The 25,525-nt window shown below is 46.1% G+C and overlaps 1 protein-coding gene across 1 annotated transcript in view; it reads left to right on the forward strand.

Moving 5' to 3' along the window:
• The window catches only part of GTF3C3 (general transcription factor IIIC subunit 3), a 371,442-nt gene that overhangs the window by 114,416 nt on the left and 231,501 nt on the right, over positions 1-25,525 (forward strand). Inside the window, exon 8 of the mRNA XM_085648757.1 lies at positions 6,209-6,278. Coding sequence (XP_085504883.1) covers positions 6,209-6,278 — 70 coding nt within the window. The remainder of the gene's footprint in view (positions 1-6,208; positions 6,279-25,525) is intronic.

Below are 25,525 nucleotides of genomic sequence, written 5' to 3' on the forward strand. Positions count from 1 at the left end.
TGTTGGCGCGAAAAAGTTATAGACCTTGTTCGCCGCCTTTTTCGGTGGCATATGAGCAGCGTTGTAGTCGTTCTTCACTTGGGTGAGTAACCCCCCATCCAAACGGCGGCCCCTTTGTGTAGGCTATTTGTTATATTTCCTGTATTACTGCTGTACCCATTATATCTCCATCTCCATGGTTTCTTCCTCCCTTGTACTCCCCCCTCCTCCCCGTGTATAATGGAACGTTCCACCTAGAGTGGCAATAGAATGTTGACACACTCTCAGTGTGGAGAGTGGATGGCCAGAATAAAGAGTTATCTACATTTCCTTGTTTTGCTTCTTCAAGTCAGAATTTTAACACTATTGCTATGTAGTGGCCGTCTATCAGTGAGGAGCCAGTTCAGTAGTAACTCTCTCTGAATTCAGCCTGAGGCGGCCATCTTCAGGTCAGGCGTGTAATGTTACTCTGGGTATAACAAAGCGTTGCGCTGCTGTCTTTTAATTTATGAATCAGGAATTGTATGCGTCCTAACCCCATGAAATTGCTGATTCTAGCTTCATATTATATCTCTGGTGTGTCCCCAGTCCGGGCGCCATCTTGAAGTCAGGCATATCACTCAGAAGTCAGCCCAGCTTTGGGCCCACTTGCTTTTTGCCACGGTGTCGATGAACTCAGCGTAACCTTACCGCACCCCAGCGCCTCTCCGCAACAGTCACCCGTGCCCCGCTCACCTCCTCAGTGCATCGAAACAGGTAGGGCACAGCTTTAACGCGTGGCCAAGCTCCGGGGCCATATACCCCCCCAGCTCACATGGGCACTTCTCCGCTAAGGGTAGCCTGTTGCCTGCCCCCCAGGCGCCTTTGCGCTTCACTTGCCGGTGGATTATTTTCCCTGTTGCTCGTCTTTCTGGCTGGAGTACAGCTGCCCGAGCTCATTAATCTCTCGGGTTCCGCGCGGGCAAGGCTTTTGGGGCCATTTTGGACTCACGCTTCGCTCCGCCTCAGAACATCATAAAAGTCTGCACCGTTTACGAGCCAGTTTGTCTCCCGGGCTCCCGATGCTGTCACTCCTCCTTCCGGACCGATTCTGTAGAGATTTGGCGCTCTTACTGTCACGTAGCGGTGCCCGAAAGCTACGGGGCTCTGTAGCTGGTGTGGATCACATCCACCCAGCCATCTTGCCTGGCCTCGCCCCAAAATTAAAATTTTAATATTTGACATCTCTGCGTTGCTGATCTGGGCTGACAGGTCCCATCGGTGTTTCCTTTGTGTGTAGTCATTTCACTTCATGTATTTTTCTGTCTTTATGCATCATGGCTCTTCTAATGTCACCTGGGAAAGAGTACGAAATAGCCTGTGGTAGACACAAGCCTGTAGTTTATGCCGGAGGGAACACACCCTTGTCTCTTAGTGCTCGCTTTCATGCTATTTCACCACCACCAGTTCTTCCAAACTCAGGCATTCACTGATACTCGTCAGAAGTAGATGACCATACTTGTCCATCACTCAGAGCGTTCTTCACAAATACAAACTTATTAACAGCACTTGTGGAACAAAGTTTACATACAATACTACAGTCCATTTGTAGGGATGTAGAAACAAAGGATACAGAAAAATACGTGCCCATTTAACATTTACTTTTCCTCCTTCTCCGATTGTGTTCTTACTGTCCTTGTTTGGGGTCAGTATAATAAGTCAAACCAAATGGCATATGCATGTAGCAGTGACTGCATCATCTACCAGAGGCGGTTCTTGTGGCTGGTAAGACCACCTCAAACCATATCTGCATGTGCTTTCATTACTGGTGGCCAACTACTCCGATTAATAACTGGCTCTGATCAGTCTCCAGGCCTGGCTTTCACCTGCTCTTTAATGAAACTCCTCATCCTCATGCTGCATGTTGACATAGGCTCTCATTACTAGTTCGGCAGCGGTCTTTCCGAGTCTGCATGCTTCGGCTCACTGAGTGAGCCTGAAGCCAATGCAGCTGCACTGCAGCACCTGCACTGTTGTGCCCGCACTGTTGCCATGTACCAAGTCGTGCATGGCACATAGTACACGCACGACTGTGCAGGCATAGGGGGGCACAACATGAGCACTTAGCCACTTTACCCAATAGGCTGTGATGCCTGGGGGCCCTGTTTGGGGCCCTCTCCTTGCCTTTATGCCAGCATTTTAATAGCGGAATCCCTGCCATGAAAAGGCTGTGGGAGAGGCAACTCCTAATATGGACAGGGGTGCCGGGATCTGCACTGCATCCATTATCCTCTGCTTTACACCCCGCCGTGGGATCCAGGATCCTGGTGGTGTCGGCGGTGTTGTAACGGGCTGGTTGCGCCCGGTTTGCAGCCCTCTAATATGGCGGTCGAACCGCACCTGCGGGTTCGGGGTCTAGGGACCACTGAACTCATAATAAGTCTCAATGATTTTCTCAGTTTTTCATCTTTGCTTCATTTACCCATCAAGTGACCATACCGATTTTCCTTTTATGTCAGTGAGTCGTGCATCTGATCAAACCCATTGATGACCTATGCTTTGATAATACTTGTGATTTATGTAAGTGACTGTAGTTCTATTCTGTGGCTCCCACTTTCCGTTAATTATTAGCACCTCCATTTTATGCCTCTGCAGACTCTAGTTTCCCGCCATCTAGTTTTCGTGTCAGATGGCGCAGTTCTTGGTTCTCCTGCACCTGAGAACCTCAACACATTTGATTTGCTATCATGTGATTTTCGCTGTATTGTGTCTTGTATTGTAAAGAGATCTACCTGTGAAATATTTGCTTCTTCCTGTATGAATGGCATTTCAGGCGCATGATTATATTGATGTTCTCTATAAGGCCCCGACTTGGACGATTTCTTTGTAAACTCTTTGTAAACGCTTGCTCTGCTCTTCTACCTTTTGCCACCTGAAACCATATCCCTGCCCTTTGGTACCCCATTTGCACTGTCCATCGATCCGTCCCTCTTATGGATCCTCATGCTTTGGAATATTGCCACATGTCAAGAAATGGGGATGGGCGTGAGAGCAAGAGCACTGTGGCCTGTACGTAGTGGTTTGTGAGCCACACCAAGCCCTGCTTTGTAAGGAACCCGTGTTATCATTTGGGGAGAGTTGCATTCCGAGTACTAGACTTCTGTCCACGTGCTGCAATGTTTAAGCCGGTCTCCTACTCCACTGCCCGGTTAACCAGCGTGTTCCTTAATTGGAAGGGATGGTCCGTTTTCGTGCCGTGTAACAGATCTAGACAAGCATTGGCATAGCCAATAGGTCTCGCTTTTGGGACCTTATAAGTATTTAGTTTTGCAGCACAATATCCTTGGTGCAACAATATCAGCTGTTGCATGGCTAAACCTTGTAACTTATAAGTGTTTAGCCATGCAACAGTTGATGTTGTTGCACCAAGGATATTGTGCTGGATAACTTAACACTTAATGTCCCAAAGGCGAGACCTATTGGCTATGCCAATGCTTGTTTAGCCATGTTGTGCAGCATGGATAAAGAGGAACCCCCAATTAAAAAAAAAAAAAGATGCTATTATGCAGTCGCAGCAGCGGTGTCATTTTGTAGGTAAAAGCACAACACATGAACGCACCTACAGCGTGCGTGTGAAGTTTTCTTTTTTTTTTAATTTACTGATCCAAGTTGTACTGGTAAATAAAGAAAAATAAAGCAGTGCCAAAGCTTTTTTTTTTTATGGTGGGTTGAGGGAAATAACGAAAGCAGGGCTCAGAAGCAACACGGAGAGTGTTGGTGCGGGAAAGATTACAGAGGATGGAGTATGCGTGTGTGTGTGTGTGTGTGTGTGTGTGTGTGTGCGAGAGAGCGTGCATGTGTGCCTGTGTGTGTGTGAGAAAGAGAGAGAAAGCGTGCATGTGTGCGTGCCTGTGTGTGTGTGTGAGAGAGAGGGGAAGAGGGAGAGAGAGCGTGCATGTGTGTGTGCATGCGTGTGTGGGAGAGGGAGAGAGAGAGCTTGTGTGCGTGAAAGAGAGAGAGAGTTGTAGGGAGCGCGGGTATATCCAATCAATGAGAGGAACGGCGCCCCGCGGCACCGGTTCTCATGTAATCTTTTTATGTTTTTAGGTATTTCAAATGGTGTTTTTTCGGACCTCTGTAATATACACACGAGGGACAAGCGGGGAGTGTGGAGGAGAGCAGGAAAAGATGTGAGGGAACGCACACACACCACCCTAGCCTTTCACATCTGCACCCACTGCTGACTCTGCAGCTGTAGGAGAATCATTAACAGGCACCAGCCCTGAGCAGCTGGAATGAATGATGCACCACCACTGCTGGAGACTTGACAGGGAGCAGAGGCCTGCCTGCCGTCAAGCCATGGCCCTATTGAAAGCAGTGAGCACCAATGAATGCCTTACCGTGCATAGCAGAAGTCAAAAGTGCTTCGGCACTGCACACTGCCACCACCACGCCACCAGTGCTGGAGGCCTGGCAGGGAGCAAGGGGTCATTGTATCATAATAAAAGCACCAATGAATGACTTACCGTGCGTAGCAGGAATCAATGGTGCTTCGGCACTACACACCAAAGAAAGAGAGAGAATGTGTGTGTGTGTGTGTGTGTGTGTGTGTGTGTGTGTGTGTGTGTGTGTGTGTGTGTGTGTGTGTGTGTGTGTGTGTGTGTGTGTGTGTGTGTGTGTGTGTGTGTGTGTGAGAGAGCGTGTGTGTGTGTATGTGAGAGAGGGAGAGAGAGCGTGCATGTGTGCGTGCATGTGTGTGAGAGAGCGAGAGCGCGCATGTTTCTGCGTGGGTGGGTGTGAGAGAGAGAGAGAGAGTGCATGTGTTTGTGTGGGTGGGTGTGAGAGAATGTACATGTGTGCGTGCCTGTGTGTGTGTGTGAGAGAGAGAGAGAGAGTGCATGTGTGCGTGCATGTGTGTAAGAGAGGGGGAGAGAGAAAGAGAGCAGAGAGCCTGCATGTGAGAGTATGCGTGTGTGTGTGAGTGCGTGCCTGTGTGTGTGAGAAAGAGAGAGCGTGCATGTGTGCGTGCCTGTGTGTGTGTGTGTGAGAGAGAGAGAGAGAGAGCATGCATGTGTGCGTGCGTGCGTGCATGCGTGTGTGAGGGAGGGAGGGAGAGAGCTTGTGTGCGTTGGTTTTGATTAGATGAATCGGGTGGCTCTGTATCATAGGTTATTAGACGTGGATTCCTGTACTGGCTTGATGTATTGAACTTTTATGAAGCTGTCTTGTTACGCATGATTTAATTACGAGATGTAAATATGCACACTAGTTAATTACAATCTTAACTTTAGTAATATTAAACTGTTTAGCACATTGGGGGTTGTCATGGCTTGACAAAGGGATTGGTTTCCGAGAAGAATCCGATCTGCACATAGTTATTGCAAAATGTTTATTATTGCATAATATCAATGTTTATTATTGCATAATATCACTGAATTACACAACCGGTACCTGCAAGCCTTAAATACAGGAGATGCCGTTGCTATTTAAGGCCACGGGGTGGCAGTGGTAGTCTCGCGAGTGGTGCGCGTGCGGCCGTCGCGCGACGCAAAAGTGAAAGTGATTGCGATGAAGCGCGCGGCGAGCGATGCGCTTAATGAGCATGAGGAATGCCATATGGCGCCTCTGCTCAAGCGTGTGCCCGCCCACATGCACTGCAAGCTGTAGCCGGCGGTAGCATTTTTTGAAGCCCTTACTTAGTCTCGCCAGACCAGCGCAAGCGCTGGGTCAGGCAACACCTAAAACAAGCATTGGCATAGCCAATAGGTCTCGCTTTTGGGACCTTATAAGTGTTTAGCCATACAACAGTTGCATAACTAAATACTTATAAGGTCCCAAAAGCGAGACCTATTGGCTATGCCAAGCGGCCGCGATCACACATCAAAGCGGCCGCGAAAGTGAAAGTAATCGCGGTAAAGCGCGAGGCGCGCGCCCGCGCACATTCACTGTAGCTCTAGGCTGGCCTGGTAGCACTTTTTGGAGCCCTCTCAATAAGTCTCGCCAGATCAGCGCATGCGCTGGGTCAGGCGAGACCTAAAAACGTATTCCACTAATCTAACCCAGAACAACATTTCGTTTTTTATTGCATTGTTTTATTGCTGTGTGTGTATTTTCTCACCTCATATTGATTTTGCTTTTATCCAGTTATTTGCAGGTGTTCATTTGAGATTTTTAAATGAATAAATAACTGTTTGTGTACAGTGGGTGGAAGGTATTTTCGGTATGGGACTAATTACATTCTCTTCTATAGGTAATAACACAATATTCTGGAATTGTATTAGAAAAGCGAATTGAAATAAGGACGTCTGGCGATACTAAAGGTACTTCGTCCATTTTTTTATTTTATTTAAAAGTAAAAGTGTGTCTCTATCCAAGAACGTATTGTGAAACTGCCACTACAAAAAGTGATGTGACTATTTGGATTGTTTTATTTGTCTATAGAGCAGTACTAACCAAACATATGATCGTTAATTTGACTTTGTTTAATTTAGTTCTTGGTTTTATTAAGTTCTTGGTTTTATTACTTTTTAAACTAATCTTTTGAGAAATTAGTGGGCGTTCGAAAGGTTTCTAAACTTAACCCCTTCGATGTAACACATTACAACATTCACAAAAAGGGACAAGGTACACCATGCTTCAGAAAGACCAATATTACTGCACAGCCATCTAATCCTCAAGCACACACACATACTGGTTGGATTTGGCACGAGGGTGAGTGATGGTTCAGTATATACAATTGTATAAGCAAGTGATTTCACAAAAATGAAATGCACTGTTAATAAGTCAAAGGGCGAGAAACTGAACCATTGACTCACAGCTCGTGAGTTGTAAAGCCACGACAAGGCACCAACCTCTTTACAGGCCATTCATACACCTTTCATACATGTGACACATACAAAACCATTCACACCGCCAGCCGCGGGCCCATCACATAACAACACTTACACCAGCAGACAGTGCCATTCAAGGGCCCATCACTTTCACACGCCCACATTCCTGACACAGCAACCACACAAGCTGATGGATTGCGTGGAGTGGCACTCAGCTAGCAGTGTGTGTAGTGACCAGCAGCAAGTCACTACTCACACACCGCCAGCCGAGTGCCAGTCCACGCACACCGCTAGCCGAGCGCCAGTCCACGCACACCGCTAGCCAAACACCAGTCCACGCACACCGCCAGTCAAGCGCCAGTCCAGGCACACCGCCAGCCAAGCGCCAGTCCAGGCACACCGCCAGCCAAGCGCCAGTCCAGGCACACCGCCAGCCAAGCGCCAGTCCACGCACACTGCCAGCCAAGCGCCAGTCCAGGCACACCACCAGCCAAGCGCCAGTCCAGGCACACCGCCAGCCAAGCGCCAGTCCAGGCACAACGCCAGTCAAGCTCCAGTCCAGGCACAACGCCAGTCAAGCTCCAGTCCAGGCACAACGCCAGTCAAGCGCCAGTCCACGCACACCGCCAGCCAAGCACCAGTTCACGCACACTGCCAGCCAAGCGCCAATCCACACACACCAACACCCAAACGCCAGCCTACACACACCGCCATCACATTTAGGATTTATTTTAGACAAAAATAAAAACACAAACAAATTGCAAATAGATACAAATCTACTAACACAAAATCAGAAACTAAATACATTGCACTAATGCCAGCCTTGAAACAGAATCAAATTTTTTAAAGAATACAGACCAGGCAGTTCACTTTACCACTCATGGATGCTCCCAAAAATTATTTTGCGTGTGGTACGCTCTAAAACAAGCAGGGACACACAGCCCAGGGTTAGAAGGACACTCTGGGCAGTACATACGAGTCTCCTTCCGCGTACCTCTTCGCCAACAGACTCTACATCTCCTACTGGGAAAGTCTTTTGAGTGTGTGGGAGGAATGTGGTCAGGAAAGTGGCGATCTTTCAATCTCGCAACATCCTCCACCACTCCAACTTTAGGAACACTTGCCTGTTCCACTAAAACAAGGCTGCCTATTACAGACTCCTGAAACTTAGCTAAATTCATCTTTGACTCAGGGCAAGAATCCTGGAACACAACAAAAGCTTTAAAGGTTGCCAAGTGGAAAAGTTGGATAGCCAACTTCTTGTACCAAATGTAAGCCTTACGAAGAGCAGCGTAAGGTTCCAACCTCTGATCTACTCTTTCAACACCACCCATATGACTATTATAGTCTAAAATGCACACAGGTTTGCGCGCTTCAGCAACCTTAACCGTAAACAGTCACAGGTGCAGTGCTTTCATCATGGATGGTAGTCAGCATGTAGACATCTCTCCTGTCTGTAAACTTCACAGCTAGAAGCTTCTCGCAGTGCACTGTCCCCCCACAAGCTTTTGACAAACAAGTTCTTTTGGGAAACCTTTATGGTTAGAGCGGATTGTGCCACAAGCAACAGTGTCCACTTTAGCCAATTCCCTGAACAACCGCACACCAGTGTAGAAGTTATCTACATATAAATGGTGGCCTTTGTTAAAAAATTCTCTACCAAGTTCCCAAACAATTTTCTCAGTCACTCCAAAAGTGGACGGACAACCAGGGTGGTTAATCCTGGATTCCTTACCGGTGTACACCCTGAAATTAGAGACCTATCCAGTCCTACTGTCACACAGCATATACAGCTTAATTCCATAGCGTGCCCTCTTACTAGGAATGTATTGCCTAAAAACCAAGCTTCCCTTGAACAACACCAAAGAGTCATCCACTGCTATTTCTTTCCCTGGAGCATAGATCTCAGAAAATCGATCAACAAAGTGATCAAGGACAGGCCGAATCTTAAAAAGATGGTCACAATCGGGGTGATCTCGTGGCAACGCTAAACCATTATCGACAAAATGCATCATCCGAAGCAGAAGCAAATACCGATCACGACTCATGACAGACGGAAATATAGCAGTTGCCATCAAGGGGCTAGTAGACCAATATGAAGACATTGATGGCTTCCTTAGCAAGCCCTTCAAAAAAGTTAAACCCAAGAACTTCTTCATCTCATCCAGATTTGTGGGAGTCCACCGGGTAGCTCTAGAGTGGGGCTTAAGTCTGGCACTGTCGTCCCTCAAAAACTGTTCGGCATACAAATTAGTCTGCTCAACAATCTCTGCCAAAAATACATCATCCATAAACAACTGAAAAAAATGTATTGGCAAAAAAGTTTTCAGTATTCACTCTGCACCCTGGAACACCAGTAAAGTCTGGCAATGCTGGCTGCACCATCCCTGGAGCAACCCAGACGTCAGCCCCAGACTGCAGTCCAGATGCCTCTTGCCGCACTATACCAACGGGAAGCCTTTCAGCCCCAGGCTGCAGCCCAGATGCCTCTTGCCGCACTACACCAACGGGAAGCCTTGCAGCCCCAGGCTGTAGCCCAGATGCCTCTTGCCGCACTACACCAACGGGAAACCTTGTAGCCCCAGGCTGCAGCCCAGATGCCTCTTCGACATTGATGTGCTCTATCGGCACATCAATGTCCTCCTCTAACATAGGCACTTCATCCTCACTAAGAGTAGCTTCATCCGCACTGAGAGTAGCTTCATCATCCGATGATGCCATGTGGAGAGAATACTCACTGCCTGAATCTTCCCCTCCCACCTCTGCCTCCGAATCAGAGTCAGTATCTGGACCATGGTCAGAGGAAGACTCAAAAAGCATACCAACAACCTGCTGAGCAGTAATCCTGCGGCTAGCCATTATCCTTACTGAGAAAGGAAACTGCACAAACAAGTCAACAACAACCAACACTGTGCAAAATAAGTAAGTTAAATGCGTACCTTTTTCACAAAGATCAATATACTCAAAAACTATACGATTCACTTGCAAGAGACCGCTGCACTCACCACCTACTCTGCAGAGACAGCAAAAACGATATCCCACTAGAAAGAAAAAAAACAGAACCAATTACTCACAAAAGAACAACATAAACATTGAGCACAAATGCAAAAAGTTTTTGACACTCAAAAAACAGAAGCCAAACATACTGCAATTCTTACATCATTTGCAAAAACACATTCATGCAGAGAAATGAAAAAGATTTACATTGTACAAAAAACAGTCTCTTACCAAACACAAGCAACTACACAAGCAGCAGAACCAAAAGTAACGAAACCGCAACCTGGAACAGTCTAAAGAGCAAAAGATTTCAACTAGAACAAAAAGGGAGAAAAAAAGCATTACAATTGAAATTCACAAAAAATAAAAGAATTAACATTATAACACACTGTCACTACCCAATTGGTCAATCTGCCAGATGGGCCTTCTAATAGGGCTGTGCAAAAATGGGGGTGAACTTGCCCAAGGAATCGGGTGAGCTTGTCGGAGGGCGGACAGAAATATGCCCCCCTAGCAAAGGAAAAAAATCCCTGGTGCCTAGTAGGGTTTTCTGCCCCCCCACCCCTCCCAAAAAGGCCACAAAAAAGGGGCAAATCTGTCCACAGGAGGGGCAGAAATAACTAACCAAATGTATAAAATAACAATTACCAAATTTATAAAACAATCTGCCCCCTGGGAGCGACCCTTGCCCAAGGGGTCGTTTTCATTTTAATTTCAAATGCGTCCCTGGTGTCTAGTGGGGTATTCTAAGCCAAATACACAGGCTGATCTGCCCCCGGGGGGGCAGAATACACAATAAAATAAAATGAGGCCCCGGGGTCGCTTCCATTTTTTAAAAAAAGATCCCTGGCTCTAGTGGGCTTTTCTGCAGCCTCCGGGGCCAGAAACGACAAAAAGGGGGGGCAGAAAAGACTTTTTTAAAAAGTGCCCCCTAAGGAAGCGACCCTTACCCAAGGGGCCGCTTCCTTTACATAAAAGGACTCCCTGGTGTCCAGTGGGGTATAAAGCCAAATACACAGGCTGATCTGCCCCCAGGGGGAGCAGAGTACACATTTAAAAAAAAAGAGGGGCCTGGAAGTGACCCTTCCCCAAGGGGTCGCTTCCGTTTTTATTAATAAAAAATCCCTGGCTCTAGTGGGCTTTTCTGCCCCCCCTTGGGCCAGAAACGGCAAAAACAATCCCCCGGGGGGGGGGGCAGAAAGGACTTTTAAAAATGTTGCCCCTAAGGAAGCGACCCTTGCCCAAGGGGTCGCTTCCTATAGCTAAAAAAGTACTCCCTGGTGTCTAGTGGGGTATTCTGCCCCCCCTAGGGGCAGTAAGGCCAAAACCACGAGGCAATCTGCCCCCAGGGGGGCAGAATACACATTTTTAAATAATTTGTGGCTGGAAACGAACCTTCCCCAAGGGGGTCGCTTCAGTTTATAAAAAATAAACATCCTTGGCCCTAGTGGGCTTTTCTGCCCCCCCTGGGGCCAGAAACGCCAGAAAACCGAGGCGATCTGGCCCCAGTGGGGGCAGAAAAGTCTTTCAATTATTTGCCCCCTTTAGGAAGCGACCCTTGCCCAAGGGGTCGCTTCCTTTTACACAAAAAAGCATCCCTAGTGCCTAGTGGGGCCATTCCTGCAGCACGATCGCGACGCTGTGCGCGATCGTGCTGCAGGAATGCCCTATATTGAGACATCAGGGGAGAGGAAATACTCTTTCCTGTCCCCCGATGCCTCAATCGTTGACAATCACCCCCGCGGCCCCACCAGCCAGCAAAACTTACCTCCTCCTTGCTGGAATGCCTGGAAGCAAATGGCTTCCAGGCGTCCCAGCGCTTCATGATGACGTTGGCGTGCGCTGTGCTCGCTGACGTCATGGGGAAGCGTGGGGGGGTCGGGGGTGGCAGCAGAAACTCTTCCGCTGCCATCCCCCTCTGTGGGGGCAAGATCGATGCCCCAGGGGGGAAGCGCCAGCACTTCCCCCAGGGGTTGTGCTCATGATGGAGCGGTTCCGTCATGAGCACAGCCCAACCGATGCTCATGACGGAACCGCTCCGTCATGAGCATCGAAGGGGTTAAGAGTGGTGAACAAAACGTAAATTATATTTTAAATGATGGGAGAATTACACTTCCGATTCAGCTGTAATGCCTTATGCTGTTCATCAGTATCATATTTGTAAATGATCATTTCCTTCTATCGGGCTCACCTGAAACACTACTTTGACAATAATATACCCATAACGTGTACTGTTGCTTTATGTTTGCGAATGTAGTACTCATAAAAAATGTTGCTTAGAAGGAACAGGATGCTATATACTAAAAGTGATAAATGGAATGCTTGAATTAATATCAGCCACTGGTCATGTCTAAGGGATGCATTCCAGTTCATCCATTGTTATTTTTCACACCATGCCACCTCCGTTTGGACCCTGCTATAAGCAAGTCAGTCTCAGTCATTGTGTGCAAAATATTGATGGACGGGGATGTGGCCCGAGTAATTGCCTGTGGCTGAGATTGATTCAAGCATTCCATCTATCACTTTTTTGTATACTTTAGTGTGTCACCCTAAGTGGGACGGGTATGCCCAAACTTGGGTCCCCTGCACACTGTGTCACTGAAACCAAGATTTACCTGGCTGATGAGCCCTAACTAGGAGGAAATAATCCTAGTTTGCTTAGTTTCTATTACAGAAAGGACCTGGCCTGGCAGTTCCAACTGGACTCTTCTCATTGGAGCAAGGTCAGGACTAAGTTTCACATGGCTCAGTCCAAACCGAGATGGAATGATGTGCCAAATAACAGTGGATTGGGATGCAGGGTGAGTAATTACCAGTGGCTGAGATTAATTGAAGCATTGCATAAAGCATTGCTTTCCAGCCACCATTTTTTGGTTTATGTACACTCTAAGAGGAACATGAAGCAGTTACATGATATGCCTTTCAACAGCATTACAGATGAATAATCAATTTTCAGACCAGTGCACTTTATCATAAGAGTTCGAACTTGTCCCCTTTGTGTTCTCGAGGATGAATAGTGGTCAGTCATCTGTCTAATATGTCAAGAAACAGAAAGGTTTTGAAATGCTGCATGTAATAAAGCATATCAATTTTGCAGTACAATAACAGTGATGCCAGTACAAGCATTCCAACCCTACCGCCTCTTGACACCTTCTACCATACCACACAATACATTAGGTCATGCCGGGAGCCAACAGTTTATAAGCTGTGCAGCTTCTCTGCAAAAAGTTCAGCCGCTCCTTGCAATATGTCATGTCAAGTAGCCATTGTTTGTGCTTAGGTGCAGATTATTTGCCCCAGTGTTTGGCCACTCTTCATTTTGCCAGTAGCAACGCCACTGCCACAGATTTACAATGCGCTGGTTGTATCTGTTTGACTAGGCCAAGCGATCATGTCTGGGGGTTGCAGCCCTCTGGTTCCCTGACCATGTTCGACAGGTCTTTCACCACCTGTATCCAGAACTGACTGACCAGGAGCGCACAGCTAAGCCAAATGCATAAAGTTTGCTTCCGGTGCCCCAGCTTGCGAGCTGTTGTGTCCCCCTCAAACCCTATCCAAACAGCCTAGCAGGAGCATAATACATTTGTTGTAAATACTCGAAATTAATAATTTGCAGGTTGCAATTTGGCTTGAGCATTCCCATTAATGTGCAACAGAAACCCCATTCTTCTATTGTTGATGGTGAGTCAAAGGCATTGTTCCATCCATAGAACACCCGGGTCTGGGCTGGCGGCCCATTGCCTTGAGCTGCATTGTATAACTGCGTAATGTGTCTTCCAATAAGCACATTTTTGGATGCTCCTAGCACGTATGGTTCTGCTGGGAAAGAGGGATATAGTTCCCTTTTAGTAGCCACAAGGGGATAATATGTGAATGTTAATAATGGTGTCTGGCATTGCGTGTGTGACATATTTGCGAACTTAATAAACTGGCCCACAGGGTACACATCCGCTAGCATCTTTAGCCATGCTTTATCAAACATGGTGAGTGTGCCAGCCTCATGGGTGACCGACACGGCCAGGTGGAATTTCAGGGGGAGTGCAGGAGCATCCCAAGGTAGTTTCTTCTAACTCATGCTCCCGGTGTCCTCCATGCCTTTGTGGTACAATGTATGGTGTTAGTTTCCTCTCTCAGCACATCTTACCACTTTTGTGGCAACATAGCACGGAGTAGGAAGGGGTGTGCATAATCTGCCTCATTTGCCAATTGGGGTGTGTATGCATGAGGGTTATACCAGTAATGTGCGAATTGCTCCTGGGCACACAAGTAATATAAATGTAACTGTGGGGCACCAAAGCCACCCTGTGCATACTGGAGTGCAATTATGTCCCAACTGATCCTAGGCTGTTTGCCTGTCCAAGCCAGTCATGTGCTATTGAATCGTTTTGGAAAAAGTGTTTCAGCAGCACTTTGGGGGATGTCGGTAAAAAGGTAGAGAAATCTGGGGAGCGCTATCATTTTCATGCTCAACTCTCTGTCTGCCAGTAATAGTGGCATTCTGGACCATCCAGCCACCTGCTCCTCCTGTTTCGACACTGCTTTGCCATAGTTCTCCGCAACCACCTGGTCTGGGTCTCTGGATCCAGACCCCCAAATATTTAACAGAATCTGTGCTGTATTCCAGAGTGAAGTCCAGTGTGTGAGGTTGCATGCTCGGGGTCAGGGGAAAAACTATCGATTTTACCCAATTTATACTGAGACCGGAATACATTAAATAAGTATACTCCCGGAGTATTGGCGCTAAGTGTAGTGTGAAGTTGCGAACATACAGCACCATGTCATCCACGTAGAAGGAGTAATTGACAGGACACAATTGAAAGCTTAGCGCAGAGTACGCAAGCCTCTGATGGACCACACACTCGAAGGGCTCAAGAGCGAGTATAAATAATATTGGGGAGGGGGCAGCCTTGGCGTGGACCTCTGTGTACAGGACTATCTCCGACATGTGTCCATGGATGAGCACCCTCGCCTTCGTGTCTGTGTACAACAGATGTACCCACCTTAGAAAAGGCCAGCACATTCACATGCAACATAGGATTGTGATCATGTATGTCCACTCAATGGGATTGCAGGCTATAGCACCATCCAACGATGCCGCTGCCATGGATAGGTTCAATTTGGTGCAGCAATGCAAATAACGTGTGTAGATTGTGAGTTGTGGAGCTAGTAAGTATAAAGCCCGATTTATCCGGCAAGACCAAGTTCGTCATCAGGGGTTGGAGCCTAGTGGCCAGTATTTTTGCCAGTCTTTTGGCGTCTGTATTAATCCATGATAGCGGGCGATATGATGTGCAGTACTCTGGTTGTTTGTCTGGTTTTAATGCAATAATTAGGGCTTCATGGAGAGGAGCAGGAAGCACTTGCCAAATGTATGCCTCTTCATACATCGCATGAAGGTTCTGTGCCAGTAGTTCTTCAAACTCTTTAAAAAATACGCCCGTTGGGCCCTCCTGGCCCCGTGCCTTGCCAAGGGAAGCATTCGTATAGCCTCCCTTATCACATCCTCCATAATAGGCTGCACCAGATATTCCTGCTGTCCCAGGGAGCTGCCTCCGTGTCCCAGTCTCGGGGTGGCGTAGAGATTTGCATAATAGTCCAAAAAAACAGAGTGAATTCCTGGCGTGCTGTACCTGTCTTCCCCCACGGGGTCAGGTGTTTTAACAGTGTGGCTGGGCTTCAGCCTATTGGCCAGGCTGCAACCAGGGTGGCCCTCCTCCTCATAAGCCCTTGCCACGTGATGTCGAGAGAAGTGGTACAGCTCCTGCTCTGCTGTATCATTATGATTTGTAATTGGTTCTCAAACTGTAACAAGCCTGCTAGGTGGGGCATAGCCTCAGTCTCGTTCCAGCTCCCGCAATGTGATTTAAAAAAAAAAAGATCTTATACAGCTGTGTGAGTATGTCCCGCAAGACACCGGCCTGTGTGCTTATGCAAATCTCTCTAATTGTGACTTTAAATGTCTCACCTAGTGTATCTGCCCCTTCCACAGACCCCACATTTGTGTTGAAACTTTCTATAATGGTTGATCGCGAGCCCTCTGGGTACACCTAATCCAGTAGCGCAGTTACCTGAAATTTCCATGTAAATTGTGTATGGATATACGTGGGAATCAATACTACCAGTTTGACCGGCGCATGGTCTGGCAAAGATGCTGCACAAAGCAAACACAAGGAGATGATGAACGAAGCGCTGATGCCGTACATCCACTGCCCAAGCGCTTACCTCCCGGGCCGCCAGCCAGTCGTCCAGACAGGACCATGAGCTATGCACAGAGGCGGTGAAGGTTCCCTCCCACCTGTCAAGGATTCGTAATGTCCATAGTTCCACTTGTCCATACTCCTCCGTGCCCTCATGCTGGACTCTGGCAATGTGCCCTTGCCCACTGATTCTGCATCGGATCTAGATACATATTAAGGTCTCCACCCTACAGGATAGAGGACAGCTGTATGGCATGAAAAGTATTCCAAAACTAGGTATAGAATTCAGGGTTGTCAATGTTAGGCTCCTAAGTGTTCACTATGGTCACCAAAGTGACACACAGGCTGCTTTGCACTATGGCGTACCTGCCTTGATAGTCTGTCTCAGGGTAAGCTGCAGTGAAGGGCATAGCTTTTAAAAAATGATTATCAACACTCCCCTAGAGTATGAGGAGGACAGTTGAACCGCCGCCCAATGGACATCCCTGACGTTCTCTGTATGTTGGGTTTTGTGTCTCTTAGAGGAGAGCAATTTGAATGTGATGTCTGTCTAAATAGGCAAGCCATGACATGGGATATACACCCGGGTGGCTGGGCCATGATTGCATAGTATAAATGAGAAACCTTCTGTACGGCATGTGAAGCAACAAAACAAAGAACATTAACCCCTGCCACTTTAGCATCCCAATCATGCCTAAGGCCTCCCCATAACCTAGAGACAAAAGGTCTAGAACTATAATTAAAAAATGACTTTCACCGGCCCTAAGCTGGTATAACACAGTGGTAAATGCAAAACGAACAATTGGTAGACAGCATGTAGAACAATGTCATACGTTCACCCCAGTACAGAGATCTGGGCATAATCCATCTTTTTTTGCTACCCATGCCATTCCAGTTTGAACCCAGCCATATGCAAATCAGTCTGACTCTGCGCCCAATGGGAACAGTCCAGCCCGAACTGCCAGGCCAGGTCATGTGTATTGTTGGCACACTATTTAGCGCAAACCCGAACTAGGTGCAGTGCTTTACATGAGTACTCTCCGTGGTGCTCTGAAGGGATATTTTAACCTCCTTTATCCGTTGAGCCAGCTTCTGTACAACATTACAGCGCCAGACAGCTGCCGCAGAGTCTTGGATTGTTAACAAGGTCATGGGCCTGTTCTAAAAGTATTCCTCGAGTTTTGTGCTTGCAGCCTGTTCCTTCTTCTGGCTGGGTTAGGAGGCTGTATCGTTTAAAGAGCAGTTAAAAATGTGTACTGCAGGGCTGTTGTTGCATTGCGTCAAAGCTCGACTTTGTGAGCAAAGGTGTTTGGTGAATGTATAGAATATGTGCTGTATTTGGTTTTTTTTGTTTTGTTTTTTAAGGTATGTTATTTTGGAACACTTTTAAATTAAAGAAAACTGTTTTTTTTCTTCTTTGGTGTGAGTTCTCCCCTTTTATAACACTGATCGTCTAACTTACTAAGCAGGTAGATGTCAAGACTGGCTTTTTTTCGGACTGGCTCTTACTGTGCAGATAGTATTGTTCTAGCACCAAAAACATGTTGTATCGTTTGTAGTAGTTAGCAGTGACCATATGAATAAGCAACGTGGTAATTGAGCAATACTCTGTAAACTGAAGCAGGAATAATTTCCAAATAGTGAGAATTTTGCTGTTCATCTTTCCGTTGATGTAAACTGCTTTCATATTTATTTACATACTTATAACGCATAGTATTTTAGCTTAATAATTGCTAAAAAAGCGTATGAATTCTACGAAGTAATTTGAACAGCCTCCTGTATTTTCGTTGTTCTATAATATAAAGAACACCAACTACACATTCTTAGAACAGGCCTCTCATCGATACCACCCAAGAACTCTTTAGCAGGGTTATACTCACAAGACTGCGGCAATGGTTAGATGAACATGCAGCTCTGTGTCCTCTGCAGGCTGATTTTCGGTCAAACACATTAATGATAGATCAAGTTTTTAGACTCCAGCTGATCTATTGGAAGACCATCACAATCGAAAAGGGTAGGCTTTATGCAGTATTTGTAAATCTTAAAGCAGCATTCAATATGGTCCCAAGAAAAGGGCTGTGACGGGATTGCAAAGATGTAAGTCCCTTAAATATTTATGCACAATCATTGAGAGGTTATATGTAAATCATTTTGCCCAGGTGGGCTGTGGGAAGCTGGGAGAGTTGACTCACCCGTTTCCAGTAGGTAGGGGTGTAAGACAGGGCTGGGTATTGGCCCACACCTTATTTACATTGTATTTAAATGACCTGGTTGAGCACGTTAATGTAGTTGATAATGATGCCCCCAAGTTGGCAAGCATGAGGGTTCTGGCCCTCATGCTTGCTGACGATGCATTGCTTTTATCTAAACCGCCATTGAGGAGTCAAAAGACACTGGATGCGTTCAGCAGGTTTTGCTCCCAAAGAGGTCTGAAAATAAATATCAATAAAATTAAATACATGGTGTGTAATTCCAGCCGTTCAACCCCCACACTTGGCAGCATTCATTTGGAATGGGTGCACCTATTTGACTACCTGGGTATGACTCTTGATGAGAGTATGGATTGGGGACACCATGTCTCTAAACGTAAATTAAAAACTAGTTCATCGGGTAGGTGGCTTATTGAAGTTACATAAAGGGTCTCCTAGTACACATGTTTCCCCCAGCAATACAGATGTATTCTAGCCAAGCCTTGGTGGTAGCCCTCTATGGGGCAGAGATCGGGGGCAGAGATCAGGCGACACAAAAAGACCAAAGATCTGGAACTTGAGGAACATCGCTTTTTGAAGTTGTTACTGAGTCTCCTTGCAAGCACTCCATTGATTACCCTGAGACTAGACACTGGTCTGAGACCAATTTCGGATCAAATAGAATTAAGACCCCTAATATTCTGGCGAAGTCTTTAGGTACTCTGTCCGTTTCCCTTGGATTACGCATATCAGAGAATGTTTCTAGGGGATTGGACTAGTGGATATGTGGAGCCACCCTGGGGGCTCATGCCCAGGAATTAGTGCGAAATATAGGTCCTATAAGCGGTCTCATCTTTTAACCTCTCATTCACATGGAATTTTGACTGGTTTGCTTTTACAGTATAATGATTTTTATTCAATAGAATAATTCCTGGATGTTGTACAATTTAGATTTGGTCTGTTGCCCCTTTGTGCGTTTACTTTTGGCTAGACAGGAGCTGCCAACCCCAAGGATCAGAGTTGCCCCAGCTGTGGTCATGATAAAGAGACAGCGCCTCACCTGCTTTTTGCCTGCCTTTTTATAATAGACCTGGGTCGAAATGGTTAGCTCCTATGTGTAGGAGTTTGGGTACTAGAAATCATGAGGTGGGGTTTAGGATTCTCCAAACTAACCCAGCTCCTCCTTGGTTTTTGCGGTATCAAGATTTCTTATGATCTCTTGGTTCTTAAGAAACCACAATATCCCTGTAAAAAAGGGGTTAGCCAGTTTACTCCTTCGTGGCATCTCTAGAATGTCTATATGACAGAGTTCAATGTGACTAGCTGAAAGTGTGAACCTTTTGGGGTATTTGTAGTTTTATATTACGATTCATAAATTGTCATTTATTTTTTACCCAGATTGTGTAAAGTTGATAGTTTAATGATTGTTTTTAATATTTGATCTTTTTTATGTTCATGCTATTTTAATTAAACAATGCATCTCTTTTATGGCCGTATAAAAACCGAAATAAAGAGTAATTAAAGTAAAAAATTAAATATGCAAAGTGCCGTTTTCTAGCAGGCACTAGGGCCTTGAATTCAATTGTGCTGCAGGTGCAGTGGCACCAAGACTCATAATAGATGCCCTGAAAAAAACGACAGTATTTGTTACAACATAAACAAGCATTGGCATAGCCAATAGGTCTCGCCTTTGGGACCTTATAAGTGTTTAGCCATGCAACCGTTGCATAACTAAATACTTATAAGGTCCCAAAAGCGAGACCTGTTGGCTTGCAAAGCGGCCGTGCGGCCGCGAAAGTGAAAGTGATCGCAATCACGATCAAACATCAAAGCGGCCGTGCAGCCGCAAAAGTGAAAGTACTCGCGGTAAAGCGCAGCGCGCGCGCCCGCGCACATGCACTGTAGCTCTAGGCTGGCCTGGTAGCACTTTTTGGAGCCCTCTCAATAAGTCTCGCCAGACCAGCGCATGTGCTGGGTCAGGCGAGACCTAAAAACCTCAATGTATATTGCGCAATAATTGAAAATGTCACAATGTACTGTTTAAATAAAAGAAAAATTATAAACCATAAGTAACACAATGACAATACAAGTAAAAATATTTACTATATGCTCATTATTGTTTCAGAGTTTAAGTTCATGTTTAAGTTTTTTCGCAATAATAAAAAAATTGCATTTCAAATTTTAAAAATACTTTGTAAGAGAAATCTGTAAAAAAAATAAGAAAAAACTTGCCTGTCTCAATAAAGCAATCTCACTTTCAGTGTGTTTCTTTCACTTATATTGCACAACTGCTCAAATGCTCATTTGAAAAATGTAATGTTCATTTTCATTTTTTTATCTTAACAATGTACATTAACCAAACAACACTTTTTCATATAGTTTTCATAATCTTTTTTATTTGCAAAAACAACGCGTATTCTGTACTTGTATGGTTTTTCATCCTCCTTTTACCTCTTCTCCCCATAGCTGCACCCCTTTCAAGTCTACTTATCATGTACATGTTTTTTTTGTTTTTGTCCTCCACCATTTACCTATTCTCCCCAATTTAGAATACCACTAGTAACAGCACAATATATTGACTTTTTGTAAATAAACAAGTCCTAGCACTTTAACAGACTTTCTGTAATTTATATTGTACAACTACTCGGCAAGCCACAGCTTACAACAAAAAAAGGTGATTATTAATCACATAGATGAAATCTAGTGCATTTACTTATGCTGTTTCCAGTGTTTGTTGACTCTGGGACACCGGTGATAGATTATTGTGGCAGGAGCACGCCTCTAAATCTTCATTCTTTGCCTGTATTACGGCCAACACCTTAATCAGGCACTTCATGCTCACCAATTGCATATCGTCCTCCGTTGCAGAAATGCACTGCTCTGCCGCTGGTATACACCCCGTTTGCTGATCCAGCTTAGTGGTCAGGTGATCCATGCGCAGGTTCAAGGTGCCTGTCTTACTATTGATGGTTTGTAGACTCTGCTGCATGGCAAGCAGCCTAGCCTCAGGTGCTGTAGCATCCTGGCTCGGTGTGTCCATTTGCAGATCTGTGGTCACATCTTGCGTGGTCCTGAGCACCTCAAATGTGAACCGCAGCTAGGTCTTGTCTGTATTCCCCATTGTTACCTGCAGGGGCAGCGCAGCGACCGTGGGGGCCAAACCCCTCCCCCCTCCCCCCCCCCCCCTCAGTGGCACCAGGGCACCGGAGGCAGAAGGTGTAACAGTCCCGCCAGGCACCGTCCACTCAACTCAGCGGTCTCACAATGCAGCAGAGATCATAGTGTGCCCCAGGAGTTGTGCACGTCCAGGCTGTTTAGGGTACCCTTCAGATGATAGGCCTTTGCTAATGACGCATTGATGTCCCTCACTTGTGCACTGTACTTATCAAAGCTTGCATATCTCAGGCAGCAAAAGCAGGATCCGCCCCAGTAGTACAGGGTTCTGCTGTTTATCCGCAGCAGTGTCTGCGACTTAATCCAGCAATCTCAGACTTATGCTAGTGCTCACACTCGGGAAAGCACAACATGGGGCCACCCCTTCTGCGCTTCTCGCCCCTACAGGGTTGCGACCGCAGCTGGCTCCGCAATCGAGCAGCGTGCTTCGCTTGTCTCAAGTGCCTTCTCAATGCCAGCAGGCTGTGTCCCCCCTCGGTGTTTCTTAGAAGGGGCTCCAGGGAGCTCCGCTGATCTCCGGCCAGTCAAGCCATACAACGTATCCACGGATCTCACATGAGGCCCTCCAGCCTTGCTTCACAATGGTAGTGCCCCTTTTCCCCCGCCATCTGCAGGCACTCACCCAGCACTCCCTGCTCACACGCGGGATATAGCTGGCCCAGCCACAATCAGTGCCACATGTTGGCACTGACTGTTCCTCCGCCCGCCGCTCTTCTTGCAGCTGCACCTCTCACGATGATCAGCAGCGCTACCGCAACACCTCATCTTCGTGGCATGCCCAGTTGTCAGTTTCCTTTTTTTCGGCCAGCGACAGCGTGTCAGGTCTCCCTTGACCATCCCAACTGTATCGGCGTCGCTCACAGGTTCACTGTCAGATCTGGGGATTCTTGGCAGTCGGACTGGCTCTGCAGTGCTTCAGATGTCTGCCATCTTGGACTCGTCCGCCTCACACACGGACAACGTCCCAAGGCCAGATTGCATCCATCACTCAGAGCCCGGGCAAATTTCATGGGCTGCAGCTCCATATAGTCTTCTACACATCTGGTTCTCCTTTGGCAGAGAGGATATGAGCCGGATGGCCGGATAATTTATGGATTGGAGCACACAGCTGGCAGAGCTGCACTAGAGTCAGGCCATCTTGCCGTGGGCTCTCTAGCTCTCCCCTTGTTGTGAACACTTTAAATAGTATAATACGAAATTTAGAGAGAGTGGGCTTCTGGTCATTCCCATTCAGCCATTGACTTTCATGGGATTTTCATAGTCATTCCTTGGATGAGTTGTGCATCAGGCCCATCGCATTTCGTAGAATGTTTCATTATGCTTTAGTGAAGGGTCCGAGTAGTCCTAAACGCCTTCCACATTGAATTCCCTCTGTCCCCTTCATCTCCACCAGCCCTCGTCCCTGTCCGCTGTTGCTCCCCCCTCTGCTTTGCTTCAGTGTTTCACTCTCATGCCCTCGCCTGCATCCATTAAAGTGTGCATAACTATACGAGTCCTGAGGATGTCTCAGCAATCATAGACTAGGTCGAAATATTGTTGACACTGCAACAGCTCGATCTTACTCTTTCTATATTGAAAGAAGATGAATGCTGTGGCAGCAGCATATTATTTTTTATTTATACTGTTTTTCATCAACACCTGTTTTTAGTCACTTTTATTATTTGGTTTCTGTCAACATGTTGGACCCTAAGCAACTGTCTGACATTTTATATATGTATGGTGTAAAACGTCTGATATGAAACCACTGTTACGATTTATTAAAATATATTGATTATCAAAAGACTAGCACTGTTTCTGAGTTCTATTTTGCCCTTATATAGTGCAACATATGATACCTAAAAATTATAATGAGTATTGAAATAAGTTCGCAATGACCCTGTGTAGATCACAAAAAAAAAAAAATCTTTCCTTAACCCGACCCCGCGACCAGATTGTTAACAAAATGGTGATGGATCCCCCCGACTCCCCCACACACACTCACGTGACCTTCCCTGAACAGCCATCATTCTGTGGCAATTTTTCTTTAATGTCATTTTGAAAACGTAAGCAGCCTTCTGTTTCCCCTGCGCGCCTCGTCTGAGCATCCTGCTGTAAGTTAATGTTGCTTAATTGAGGCAGATTGTGGCTAATGATCATTAGAGCCTCCGTTTTTTCAAGTGTTGCCAAAAGCGTCTCTCTTCACTATGGTAACCATAGCTGGAGAGTTAGTTGAGTTTCTGAAGCCGGAGATGAACGTAGAAACGATGACTCGTCTAACATTACATATTACTTGGAGTACTTAATAGAGGGCTATTAGTCTAAAAATGAACGGACAAATTCTTAGATCAGAATAGTTCTAGAAAATTAGCTCTTGAAACCCTCTTGGTAATTAAACTGATACTTGAAGCCAGATTTAAGTATTTGAGACAACAGCTAAAGCAAACAAGGCTAATTAGATGCCCAAGGAAACATTAGTTTTGATAACTCAAGTCTGTTGAAGCCAGTAATGTTTCTGTTGATCCTTTTAAACAAACATCAGTGGGCGTATTGCAAAGTCTCAGAAGCATGGCAACGTATGTTTGTGTCCCTGATCTCCCAGGTTTTCTGAATGTGCCTCTTTGTATGGTTAAGTATAGCTAAATGTGTATTCTATTCTTCAAATGAAATTCTTATAAACAGATACATCGATTGCACAGATGGTAATTAGGTCAACCTTGTATCCAACACTTTAATATATTTATAAACACATGGAACCCCACTTCTGCAACCATAAAATAACAGTTAGATCAGAACCTGCTATAAAATAAGTAGTGTTCTGCACAAATTCTCCAAAATGAATTTTGACCCCAGCTTCATTAAAAATATGCGATTATTGTACATGGAATTGTTTGTCAGGATCAGAATTTAGGTTTCTAGTCCTAAGAGGTACCTGTCATGGTTTCTTTCCCCCGTCATAACTACTCTTTGTCATCATCATCAAGCCATTAGCAGAGTGGATCTAAAGAGGCGCATGAGTGAAAGGGCACGGAGGGACACCCACGCTGGCAGATAGGGCTCGTGTATGCTGATGGCCACTTACATTCCTTGAAAAATTTGAATGGTCCGGACTAAGAGCAATTCATATTCCTAATATATTTGGCACATACTCCAGACTGAAAATTGTTAATAATCTGTGGTATATCCAGTGAACCCTCTGGATCAGGGTCTGCGGTGGGCCTATGGTTTGACACTGTTGCGGAGGGGCTTCTGCTACTTGGGGATGTACATCACCAGATATAGGAATAAGGGGTGACAGATAGATCAACTGCTCTTGCCAGATATATTTTGAACAGTGCTGACACATTGGTCCCCTTTGCCCGTCATTAATTAGTAGAGCAGCCATTTTTGAAGTTGTTAATTGTATTTATATAGCGCTTACTACCCCCTGACAAGGCGTTGAAGTGCTTTGCAGCGAGTAGCACGCTACTGTGTAACCAAAGATTAGGAGTATGAAGGTAGATAGTAAAAAAAAAAGGTTTTGTGGTAAGTGTGTTAAGTTAGTGGTCATTGAGGTGTCATGTATTTACTGTATTTGTATTTAAAGAGATGGGTATACATACATATATATATCTCAAAGCTCCAAGGTTCCCACCTGTGGAGACACACTCTGACATCCACTGCAGCAAACTTCATGAGGTAAAAGCTGGATCGGAGGGCGGATCCATTTTACAGCATGCCTGTCGATTCACGCCTGACGCGTTTCGTGCTCATTGCACTCTTCAGAGGCGCGACAGTCATTTTGGCATAGAGGCCACAACTCCCACTTAAAATTATGAGCCCTCCAATGGGCGACTCAAATGAGTCCGCGTTGGTTTGTGGGCCTTGTAGTATGTGCATCAGCTGTGTGCCACTGTCTGAGACGTTTCAAGCCCACCAATGGGCCTCCACTCGCACATCCGGCTTGTCAATCCTCCATGGATGCCTCCACATTGAGACTCCGTGATTCGAAGCCCCGTCGATCTGGCTTTTACCTCATGAAGTTTGCTGCAGTGGATGTCAGAGTGCGTCTCCACAGGTGGGAACCCACTGCACAACCTCTTCTGACGACTCAACCCCGATAATGGAGCACCTCAATTTCCAACTTCACTCAGATCGAAAAAGTACCACCAGAGGCAGCCTCGCATACAGACCACTGGGACCACGCCCTAGCTCCCTGACCTCC

The sequence above is a fragment of the Triturus cristatus genome, chromosome 3_2 (assembly GCF_964204655.1).
Source record: "Triturus cristatus chromosome 3_2, aTriCri1.1, whole genome shotgun sequence".
NCBI classification, from domain to species: domain Eukaryota; kingdom Metazoa; phylum Chordata; class Amphibia; order Caudata; family Salamandridae; genus Triturus; species Triturus cristatus.